Source organism: Bos indicus x Bos taurus, chromosome 16 (assembly GCF_003369695.1).
Source record: "Bos indicus x Bos taurus breed Angus x Brahman F1 hybrid chromosome 16, Bos_hybrid_MaternalHap_v2.0, whole genome shotgun sequence".
Lineage (NCBI taxonomy): Eukaryota > Metazoa > Chordata > Mammalia > Artiodactyla > Bovidae > Bos > Bos indicus x Bos taurus.
In genome coordinates this window covers 18,652,871-18,665,518 of record NC_040091.1, presented here as the reverse complement: position 1 = coordinate 18,665,518, position 12,648 = coordinate 18,652,871, and the positions used below count along the sequence as shown (strand labels likewise).

The 12,648-nt window shown below is 38.0% G+C and overlaps 1 protein-coding gene across 1 annotated transcript in view; it reads left to right on the top strand.

Moving 5' to 3' along the window:
- Nucleotides 1–12,648, top strand: part of USH2A (usherin) — a 938,899-nt gene that overhangs the window by 498,328 nt on the left and 427,923 nt on the right. Inside the window, exon 34 of the mRNA XM_027564435.1 lies at nucleotides 6,309–6,456. Coding sequence (XP_027420236.1) covers nucleotides 6,309–6,456 — 148 coding nt within the window. The remainder of the gene's footprint in view (nucleotides 1–6,308; nucleotides 6,457–12,648) is intronic.

Below are 12,648 nucleotides of genomic sequence, written 5' to 3'. Positions count from 1 at the left end.
ATAAATTTACATTTATGTAGACACTGTGTATGCATTCATTTTACTTAACATGCTCTTGAATGCTCTAAATATTATACCACGAGAAAATAAACTACATTCAACTGTTGCTAACTGTCTGACCTGACACCACAAAACAAAGGCAATCAGACAATGTTAAAAATTCTTTTCAGAACTGTCTCCATGCGCCTAGGTGTTCAGCACACAGATAGGTTTCTGAATCAGCAATTTAATTTCTTAGCTTTTTCGCCCAAGATATAAGAAGTGTATTAACTTGATTTTCAAAAGCTAATACAGAAATCCACATCACTTCAAAACAGTGGTGATATCAAAATAAGAAAAGCCCCTGTTGCTTAGAAACAACCAAAATTAAACAGAAATTGTGTTACTCTTGGCTTTTATTAGAAGGAGGCCAAGAGTATGAAACACAGACAATTTTTAGGATATTTTGCACAGTAAATGAACCCACCTGAATCTCCTATGTTTTGTAAGTCTGTAATACCTTGAAAAATAAATACAATTAGATTGGGAGTCCACTTTCTTGAATATTAATTCAGATTTGCCACTAACTGAATGACCTGAAAAATTCACTTAATTGCACTGAGTCTTATGTTCTTCAAGCCTAAAATTAGGACTTTGAATTAAGTGATTTTTAATGTATCTTTGAGCCCTAAAATTCTATGATGCTACAAAGTTGACCCCAAATAATATTCTGTGAAGTCAAAGGAGACCTGTCAGCCACTGAATAATGTCGATGCAAGATGTCATAAAGATGCAAGAGTCTTTGCCCTAAGTCTTGTTAGGAAAGTAAATTTGCTCATATTATTTTTGATTTCTCTGTGTTTTTAGGGCAGAATATACACTGACATATTTTCAGAAAGTATTCAACTAAAAGGTTTTTTACTTTAATTCTGTTAACAGGTAAATTAAATGAACCAGAACATTTTAGGTTCATCTTGGTTAATTGAGGAACTCGTGTATATTTCACGCTTTTAACAGGATAACTGGCTTTCAAGGTCATTAGATTAATAGATGGAGATCAGGTTCTCAGCCAAGTGGAGCTGCCTTTGTAGATAATCTTAGCATATTGACTGAGGACTAGGAAACAAAACATACAGATACAAAGCATTTAGGCAGGCATTAGAGAAAAATACATGCGGGCTCCATATGATTTACTCCAGACTGGAGCAGGTATGTTACTTCATGTGGTTTCCTGTAGTTTTCCCTGTTGTTGTTCAGTCGCTAAGTTGTGTCTGAGTCTTTGCGACTCCATGGACCGCAGCACGCCAGGCTTCCCTGTCCTCCACTATCTCCTGGAGTTTGCTCAAGCTCGTATCCACTGAGTCGGTGATACTATCCAACCACTTCAACCTCTGTCACCCACTTCTGCCCTCATCCCTTTCCCAAGGTCTTTTCCAATGAGTTTCGCATCAGGTGGTCAAAGTATTGGAGCTTCAGCTTCGGCATCAGTCCTTCCAATGAATATTCAGAATTGAATTCCTTTAGGATTGAAAGTGAAAGTCACTCAGTCCTGTCTGATTGGTGTCTAACTCTTTGTGACCCCATGGACTATACAGTCCATGGAATTCTCCAGGCCAGAATACTAGAGTGGGTAGCCTTTCCCTTCTCCTGGGGATCTTCCCAACCCAGAGATCAAACCTAGGTCTCCCACATTGTGGGGGGGATTCTTTACCAGCTGATCCACAAGGAAAGCACTAGAATACTGGAGTGGGTAGCCTATTCCTTCTCCAGTGAATCTTCCTGACCCATGAATAGAACCAGGGTCTCCTGCATTGTAGGTGGATTCTTTACCAACCGAGCTATCAGGGAAGCCCTTCCTTTAAGATTGACTGGTTTTATCTCCTTGCTGTGCAAGGGACTCTCGAGTCTTCTCCAGCACCATATTTTGAAAGCATCAATTCTTTGGCATTTAGCCTTCTTTATGGTCCAACTCTCACATCTGTATATGACTTTTCCAAAGGTTTGGAAAAACCATAGCTTTGACTATATGGTCATTTTTCAGAAAAGTTAGGTCACGATTTAATATGTTCTCTAGGTTTGCCATAGCTTTCCTTCCAAGGAGCAAGCATCTTTTAATTTCATGGCTACAGTCACCACCCACAGTGATTTTGGAGCCCAGGAAAATAAAATCTGTCACTGTTTCCACTTTCCCCCACTTTGATTTGCCATGAAATGATGGGACAGGATGCCATGAGCTTAGGCTTTTTAATGTTATATTATAAAATCCAAAGGGGTAGAGACTGCATATTTCAAAATTTTGCCTGCAGAATTAAGCATAGTGTCTGGAAACGAAGTTCATGAATGATTCTTGAATGAATGAATGAACACTGAGAATATTTATTTCACAGAGAATCTGAGACCTGATATGAATCAAGTAACTTGCTGTAAAATGTCAGAGTTAGGGACTGCATGTTTCCAAATATATGCTCTTTGTCCTAGAAAAAATAGTATAATATTTTGCTGCATTTAACAAATGGTATTGCAAAGTGTCATAATTCCTAATAAAGATAGTAAGCCAGCAATTAAATAAGGAGGCTAGTAAGACAGGCAGGTATCAAGGTATATATGGTTTGATAATAGTCATATTACTGCTAGACATTTGCCTCTTGATTAAGTTTGTGTTCAATATATTTCCTGGACAGATTCTTAGAGATGATAAGCTTTAAATTTTCAAAAGATCATTTCTAGATAACATGGCCTTTTTCTTTTCCTTCATATGTTAAAATATGCTACACTCTTAACATCATCAGACCCTACTTACCTGAAAACAAACTGTTGTAAAAGAAAATGCTAGTTTTGGATGTTCTTAATATTCATAATTTCAAAAATAATTGATACACTTTTATTAGTTATGAATTTTATTGTACCAAAATTGAATCTCCTATTGGGACTGGATAGTCTTCATTGCAGGGTAGTAATATGACTTTTCAATTTTAAACAACATGGTTGTAACTGATAAAAGTGATAGGAGATGGGTGAAACACCTTATTTTAATACCTCAGAGGCTTTCAAAGACCTTGCCAATTCATAAAGACATCTTTGATCAAGTCCAAAATTTTGTTTAGTTGTTCCAAGCCAAAATTTTAATCAGCATTCAATTGCATTGAATGTTATGCTGATAGGCCAAATAAGATACTGATTGGTTCATTTTCATTTAGATAATATCAGCTAGATTAGACCAACCAAAGTCAACTTTAAGAATATTTATTTCTCTATGAAGGAACTAAGATACCCTACTTAACCTGGCCCTCAAAATGCATGCAAAAGGGATGTGGAGAAATAAAAGAACAAAATAAAATATTTTTCAGGTAATTCTGTTGTTTTAGCAGCCTCTTTGAAAATTCAAGTTCATTTACAAGAAAAATTCTCTCCAAATTCCTTGAATACTTAAGAGGCTTTTTTATCAAGTTGCTAGTTTATGGGTCTTTGATGACACAGCCCAACAAACAGTCCTTCCAAACCAGAGGACGTCCTCATTTATTCCAGAATTTTCTATCCCATAAAGTTCTCAAAACAAAGTAAGTTTTAATTCATAATTCTGTTTTAAATATCTCTCTCTCTCTCTCTCTCTCTATATATATATATATATACAATGAAATGAAACATAGAACATACAGAATTTCTTTGGGAGAGTTGACAGGGGGAAATTCTCAGGCCACGAATAAGAAAAATTATAGTGACAAATAGACTATCAGAAATAAATCCCAGTGTGGGTTGAGTTTCAGAATAACATGCTGCAACATTTTTCCCCTCCTAAGGAAAAAAAAAAAAGAAAATCTAGGATCCAAGTGGATGGATTTATCTCTTTCTATGCACTGAAAAGGATGTTCCTTTGATGATTTTCCTTCAATAACTGTCTCACAATGCCTCTTTTTCTGCTATGTTTTCTGGTCAACTTTTAGCACACTGGAAATATTTTGTCTTAATTTTTCTGTTTTAATGTTCAGGTAGTTTCTTCTTGGGCAAACAGTGACATGTCCTAGAGTTTTAAATCACAAGCTCAATTGACTTCTCTTTATTTGCAAAGATTCTGTTCTCAGGAGGAGTATGGTTTACTTCTTACATAGGTATGCACATCCCACAGCTGAGCATTAGAAGAAACCACAGAGGTTAATTAGGTCCCCAATCTTAATGCAGTTTCATGCCCAGGCCACAGTTTAGCTCCTCTGAAACTTGCTTATGCTGAGAAATTATACTCAAGACATGGGTTCCTGTTGTCTTCTTACAATAAGTGAAATTGATCTCCATGTCTACTGACCATTTACTGTCACTAACACTTTTAGTGAAGAATTTGAAACTATTTGCAGCACTACTCTTGCCTGGAAAATCCCATGGATGGAGGAGCCTGGTAAGCTGCAGTCCATGGGGTCATGAAGAGTCGGACACTTACTGAGCGAATTTACTTTCACTTTTCACTTTCATGTATTAGAGAAGGAAATGGCAACCCACTCCAGTGTTCTTGCCTGGAGAATCCCAGGGACCAGGGAGCCTGGTGGGCTGCTGTCTATGGGGTCGCACAGAGTTGGACACGACTGAAGCGACTTAGCAGCAGCAGTAGCAGCACTTTTAAGTAGTATATTTCAATATAAGAAAATACCTTCAAAAATCAATCAGCTTTCTCTTGTCTTTAGGAAAAAATACCAACTGCTTTAAGTATCAAAATTTTATCCCTTCAATATCTAACTGAATAGCAAGCTCCAAGCCCAGTGTTTCATTTTTTAATATTAGTCATAGCTACCTGCAATGAAAATGAATAACTACCTGCTTTATACTTTGTCTTAGGATTTTGCTTCATTTTCTTACTGCTCTTGATAAAATTTCATGCTTTTTGAAAGATTTTTATGTTTGTTTTTGTAATTACAGTTGTGACTTTAAAGGTACTGGAGAAAACTTTAGTTTTCAAATAGCTGTTATGTATAGACATAATGGCTAAATTTACTAGCAGATAGAGGCTGGAAAAACTCTGTGTTCTGGAGAAAGGCTTATCCAATAAGTTATGTAGGGATGATATTTTCCTAATAGACTGAATCATTTATTTGGAATTATTGACAGTTTACAATGAAAATGCACACAGAAGTTTCTGAATATCTTAACATCCATTATTCCATTTCTAGCATTACTGTACCTCCTTCATTAGGGAATTGAGGGGTTCTGTGATCAGTTTAAGTTTTTTAGCCATGTGATGAAGCTCAGTTCTCTGACACATCAGTTAATGACTTCACCCTTTAAGCCACTAAATGGTCATTCAACAACTGCTTCATTGCAAATTTATGAGAAATACTGTTTTATTTGCTTTCACATTGTGTCGTACTTTAAACGTATTGTTCACACTACTGGGGCTTCCCCTGAGTGTTCTTTGGAAGGACTGATGCTAAAGCTGAAACTCCAGTACTTTGCCCACCTCATGCGAAGAGTTGACTCACTGGAAAAGACTGATGCTGGGAGGGATTGGGGGCAGGAGGAGAAGGGGACGACAGAGGATGAGATGGCTGGATGGCATCACTGACTTGATGGACGTGAGTCTGAGTGAAATCTGGGAGTTGGTGATGGACAGGGAGGCCTGGCATGCTGCAATTCATGGGGTCGCAAAGAGTCGGACATGACTGAGCAACTGAACTGAACTGAGCTGAAGCAGCAACTAGTGGTAAAGAATCTGCCTACCAATGCAGGAGATATAAGAGATGTGGGTTAAATCCCTGGGTCAGGAAGATGCCCTGGAGGAGGAAATGGCAACCCACTCCAGTATTCTTGACAGGAGAATCTTGACAGGACAGAGGAGCCTGGCAGGCTGCAGCCCATGGGGTTGCAAAGAGTTGAACACAACCGAGCATCTGAGCACTTCACATATTTTCTGTGTATCCTTTCTTTTTCAGGGGGGTGGAGAGAGTAGAAATCATGTGTTTTATCTTGAAGTAGCATTCATTCTCTAGTATTTTTTCATGGGTATGTATTTGTTTGAGTCATTCTAGGAAGTTTTCTGAGGATAATTTCATCATGACTATTCATTTGGTCAATATATGCCCCATCTCTAGATTCTAACTTGGAATATAAGTCATACATTCTTACCCTCTGGGTTATTACTTAGTTTTTGGAGGTAGCTATCTCATGTCCTAAAAAGCAAATTAATAAAATGCTACACCTCAGCATTGAAGCAAATTTATTTGGGGGTAGGGGACAGACAGCATTATTTCCAAGGGTCTGAAACTCTTACAATGAACTCTGTCTCTTCAATGCCCATCTCAACTCCGGGGCCCCAGAGTGATATGTGCTTTTTTCTCCTCTCTGTCCAGGCTTGCACGGGGGGCGGGTGCACAGTGAGTAAGGCCAGCCAGGCCCTGACTGAGGAGAGGACCCCCGAAGGCGTGCCAGCTCCCAGAGTGAACCCAGACTCCTCTCACTCCTTTAACATCTCCTGGACTGAGCCTGAGCATCCGAATGGTAAGTGAACTCTTTTAGCCTCAAGTTAAAAAGATGATTAGCAAAGGTAAATTAATATTCTAAATGGCAGCTTATATGTGGTGCTTAATTTTTAATGATCATTTTAGCACATAAAATACCTGAGATAGTATCATTGTCTGTAGTTGGAAGATTGTGGTTTTTAGGCTCACACGCAGGTTTTGGTGGCTCAAAAGTGCTCCCTTTTGATAGTTCTTATGTACTGCATCTTATGGTTTCCTATGTTCCAGGAGAGGTGAAGAGAACAAACCAGGATTCCCAAAGAACGCCCTTGTGAGAGTGACATTATATTTTCAATGACTTTCTGTTTTTGACAGTCATTACTTCTTTCTTGGAGAAGTAGGGAGATAGAAAGTTCATGCACATATTGTATTTCAAAATGCTCTTGCTTTAATAAGTTTATCTTAAAAGAGACCACTTGGAACTCTGTATTTTTAATATGTTATTTATAAATATTTCAGCATGAGGTTTCTGAACAATGCATACATTAAGTATATATACATTTATTCTTGTTTGACTTGAAATGGATTGTATATATTTCTAAGTGATATATATCTGCCTTTGCATAGTTTAGAGAATTAGATCAGCCAGTTAAAGTGTGCTAAAATAAAATCTTATTTAAAGAATTTATAATAACTTGGGATAGAAATTGCTTTATTAATTTGTTGGAAATGTCTTTAATTTACAGCCAGCATAGTGTCATTTTTCCACACTGGTCAAGCTTACATAACGTCAAATTTTGCTCCTCTTTAAGACAAATATCAAAAAGACTTTTAATATCATAGAAACTGTTTTAAGTAACTCATTACTGAAAATTTAAATGGCTTCTTTTAGCGTATCCAGAAAGAAAGAAAAAGAATTACAATTGTATTAGTTTGTCTTATGTTTACTATGATATTAATTATTCCAGTCATCTCATTTTAATTAAACTTTTGGCAAATGCACGAGATATATTTGAGGTAATGGAGAGCTCTAATAATTAGAGTGAGTGATTATCTCTACTCTTGAAGTTATCCCTGTACTATTACAAATTTCCTAATGAAAAAAAAATGAGTATCTGTTTGATACTTAAACAGTTAATCTTATCATGCTGTGTGCCCCAAAATTCCAGTCCATAGATGGCAATGAAGATGTTAATGATATACCCCAACTGGATTGCTCTTAAATGCTATTGTATGATTTGTATAGTATTAATAGACACTTCCTTTCATCCTAATCTGTGGTTGCAACTATCATTGAACCTAGAATCCTAGGTTGACTAGAGAATACTTTCTACATTTCAAAGAATTTTTGTGTATTATGTTTTATATATTTACAAGCAACTTTATAATATATTCATTGAACAATAAGAATTTGTGAGATTTAGAAGAATGCTGCTAACATGTTTGCTCATTCTAAGGTCTTTTGTTTAATCACATCAGAGTTTTCAGAGTTTTTATTGTGGGGTAATGGTTAGATATTTTTTAGTAACAGTTTTCACTAAAAAAAAATTTATTCCCTCCACTGCTTATCTCCCCACTCTCCTCAAATTTTCCAGTGTTTTATTCCAATTGTCCATTGTCTAGAGAAAGATAATCTGATGGTTAGAGGACATCTTGTCACTTCATCAGTTTTCAAAGCTCCTACATGTCCCCCTAAACCCCCAAAGAATAAAATCCAGATCCTTTAGTCAGACATTCAGATCACCCCCAACTTGCAGCTCAGCCTGCATTGGTGCAGCCTTGAAGCATGCTTTCCACTTTAGCTGCCTGGGATACTTACAGCTTGGTGTAGGGTTGAAACGCTTTAGTATGGTGTCAAATAGGCCTAGATTCAGATGTTATCTCTGATGAGAAATAACTGGGTAACTTTAGAAAATTTACTAAATTCATGAAGCCCAGTTTCCTTGGATTATAAAATTGGAGTTAACAATCCCAACCATCTCTCCATCTTTATCTGGAGAAATCTAACTCAGTCCTTGGGGCTAAATATAGGCCTCCTATTTTATGAAATCACTCCACCCTTTCTTGAATGTAAATCAAGCTTCCCATCTTCACTTGACCATATAACCTCTTCCCTTGCCTTCATCATGACACACACCTCATTCAGCCTTGGATCGAATTTATCTGAGTACATGTCCAGCACACATACTGGATGATGTGTGTGCTGTGTGCTCACTCAGTCGTGTCTGACTCTTTCCAACCCATATGGACTGTAGCCTGCCAGGCTCCTCTCTCCATGGGACAAGAAGGAGGGGCTGCCATTTTCTACTCCAGGGGATCCTCATGACCCAGGGATCAAACCCACATCTCTTGTTTCCTGCATTGCAGGTAGACTTTTTACTGCTGAGCCATCAGGGAAGCCCTAAGAGATGATGATACGGATGACAAATCATTTATTTCTTTTTACCTTCATGAAGCCTAGCACAATGGAGTACTTTCTGTTGGGACTTAATAATACTTATTTCATTTAGTTGCTTCTTGTGAAAATTTCATTTAATCAGTGGCATACATACTGTAGAGTCTTGACTCTCTGATGATGCCAACAGAGAGGGTAGAAGTAGTTACAGGTCAGTTCCTGAAATGTATTTGTTTGAAATGTATGTGTTCCCCAAATATACTTTTTTTAGCCGTGCAGAGTCTGGGACTAGGGTTGGTCTTTATAGAATTTGGATTTTGCATTTGAATTAAGAATTTAAAATTTTTTTCTTCTCAAGCATGCCTTCCCTGGTAGCTTAGATGGTAAAGTGTCTGCCCACAATGCAGGAGACCGGGGTTCAATCCCAGGGTTGGGAAGATCCCCTAGAGAAGGAAATGGCAACCCACTCCAGTATTCTTGCTTGGAAAATCCCATGGATGGAGGAGCCTGGTAGGCTATAGTCCATGGGGTCGCAGAGAGTCGGACATGACTGAGCAACTTCACAAGCATGCCTAGTGCAAACATAATGGAACTAGGTCCATATTAAAATATAGCTGCATTATGGTTGCTTTCTCATTTCTGACTATGCTGCAGAAGAGTAATACAATTGGAAAACAGGTTTCAAACTTATGTTACTAAAGATACCTTTTCAAATGATTTTATCAAACCTGTCTGATTATTAGAACCATCTGGGGGACACTGACTGGAGGAGTGGATTCTAGTGGTCCAACCAAAGATGTGAATAATCATAAATACCCCATTGACGTGTTATCTTCAAAATGCTGGATTAGTGCTGGGGACTTCCCTGGTGGTCCGGCGGTTAAATCGCCATGATTCCACTGCAGGAAACATGGATTCGATTCCTGGTTAGGGAACTAGGGCTGGTCCCACATGCCTATGGCACAGTCAAAATAAAAGTTGAGGTATATCCAGGTTTATATACACATTTAGACTGTCATATTGTGTAATAGGTACTGATTATCTGATTTTGCACATGCTAGGCTCCAAAATCCTGACTTTATTGGTCAGTCATATACCTAAAGAGATTATTTTATTAGGACTTTATAAACATGAGAAACAAATGTTGAGAAACAGTAAACTGACTTTCTGTAATAAGAAATATTTCTAAATGCATACCTATATATGACAAAATATATATATTTTGAGGGCTGGGAAAGACTGAGGGCAGGAGAAGGGGGCAACAGAGGATGAGATGGTTGGATGGCATCACCAACTCAGTGGACATGAATTGAGTCAGAGAGATAGTGAAGGACAGGGAAACCTGGCATGCTGCAGTCTAAAGGGTCACAAAGAGTTGGATATGACTGAGCAACTGAAACACAATAATGACAAAATATGAAAAGTTTAAAGGTGTTATATAAATATCCAGTTTTTACCCATTAAACAATTGGTAACCTTTAGCCAGCATGGCTTAGAAAACAGACTCTCTGCTTTATAACTGATTCTGATTTAAACAATCAGCTCCTACTCATTAAAGCCTGGGGAAAATCCTTTCCTGGGGCTTAGGAGAATGGCCTCTTGCTTTATTTGGTTGCATTCTCTTCTTTTCTCCGCAGCCGTGTCCCGCTCCACAGCTTGTGCTGGGAAATGTGCTCTTTGCTTCAGGACATGCTCCATAGTCTGAGAGAACTCTTCTTGTTCTGGCATCTTTTGTTCAGTGCTATCCCAGCTGCTCTTGTGTCAGAATAATGCCTGACACATAATCAGTGCTCCGTTAAAAATATGTTGATTATCACTGTTAAAAAAAAACACAGAAAATAACAAGTGCGGACAAGGACAAAGAGAAATCAGAAACCTTGTTCATTATTGGTGGGAATGCAGATTGATGCAGCTGTTATGTGAACCAGTATGGAAAAATCTTCAAAATATTAAGAATAGAATTATTATATGATATAGCAATCCCACTTCTGAGTATTTAGCCAAAAGAATTGAAAACAGGATCTTGAAGAGATATTTGTGCGCCCATGTTCTTTGCAGAGTTATTCACAATAGTCAAGAGATGGAGGAAACCCAATGTTCATGGACAAATGAATGGATCAGTAAAATCTTGCATATGTTGCGATGGAATATTATTCCACCTTTAAAAAAAGGAGGACATTATCATATGTTACAACATGGATGAAGCCTGAGAACATTATGCTGAGTAAAACCTGTCACGTAAAGAGAGATATGACATGACTCCATATATACGCAGTATCTAAAGTAGTCAAATACATACAGTGTGGATACCAGGGGTTAGGAGTTGGTAGGGAGGGGAATGGAGAGTCGCTGTTCAGTGAATATAAGGTTTCAGTTTTATAAGATGAGAAAGTTCTAGAGATCTTGCCCCACAAGGTGTCTGCAATTAATATTAATACTACTATTAGTTCAGTTCAGTTCAGTCGCTCAGTCGTGTCCGACTCTTTGCGACCCCATGAATGGCAGCACGCCAGGCCTCCCTGTCCATCACCAACTCCCGGAGTTCACTCAGACTCACGTCCATCGAGTCAGTGATGCCATCCAGCCATCTCATCCTTTGTCGTCCCCTTCTCCTCCTGCCCCCAATCCCTCCCAGCATCAGAGTCTTTTCCAATGAGTCAACTCTTCGCATGAGGTGGCCAAAGTATTGGAGTTTCAGCTTTAGCATCATTCCTTCCAAAGAAATCCCAGGGCTGATCTCCTTTAGAATGGACTGGTTGGATCTCCTTGCAGTCCAAGGGACTCTCAAGAGTCTTCTCCAACACCACAGTTCAAAAGCTACTGTCCATTTAAATGCTTAAGATGGTAAATTTCATGTTCTGTTTTCTCAACAAAAATTTTTAAAAATGTAGGGAGGATATAATAGAATGCAATTAAACTTTAAATATACCAGAAAAAAAAAATCAAGACTAAGGGCTGTATTAGTTTAAGCCAATCAACAAACTTTTAATAGTTTAATAACTTTAATAAAGAAATATGTACAAAATTGTTAAACAAGCCTGAGTTCATACTATTTGTCTTGTTGTGCAACTTCCTTTTCTCACCTAGTATGGTAGAAGCATCTTTCTATAACAGTTAAGTGTAGCTCAGCTTCATTCTTTTGAAAGGCAGAGTAGAATCCCACTGAATGAAGCCACAGCTTATATGACCCATCTTTTATTGATAGACATTTAAGTTTCCATAATTTTGCTATCGTAAAGAATGCTGCTTACTATTCATTGCTTTAGACTGCCAAGTCCATTCTTTAAGTACTGGGTCATTATCACTTGATTCACACCTAAGGCTCTGCTTCCTTCAAATGTGTCCTGCTTAATTCTGGTGACTTGCTGCTTCACACACCTGCAAAAAATGGCGGTGTGACACTCTAGCTCCTTTTCTTTACTCATAGCCCTTTCTGTCCACATTCCCTCTGGCAGAGGAGTTCTTTGTAGGCAGCGACTACAGGCAGGATTTTCAAACCTCTGAAAAGAGCTACTTTTTGGTCCGAGGTGGATAAGAACCATTTATTCTGTAGGATCTTGATTCTTTCTTTGTCATACCATTAGCCTGCAATGAAATGTAGCACAAAGGGTTACTGTCTAAGAAATGTGTGACTTGTATTGTGTAGATTACAATTGCATGATTAGAATTATGCTTTTGAGAGCTTCCAAATTCTCATGAGCTTTATCTCCTTCAGAAGCTTCAGTCATAGATTCTGGAAATATGTTTATTCCTCCCACTTGAGGTCTACTTTGCTAAAATCAGCATGGATATCCGACTCTACCAAACGTACTCCTCGTTGTCTAGCATAATGTTGTA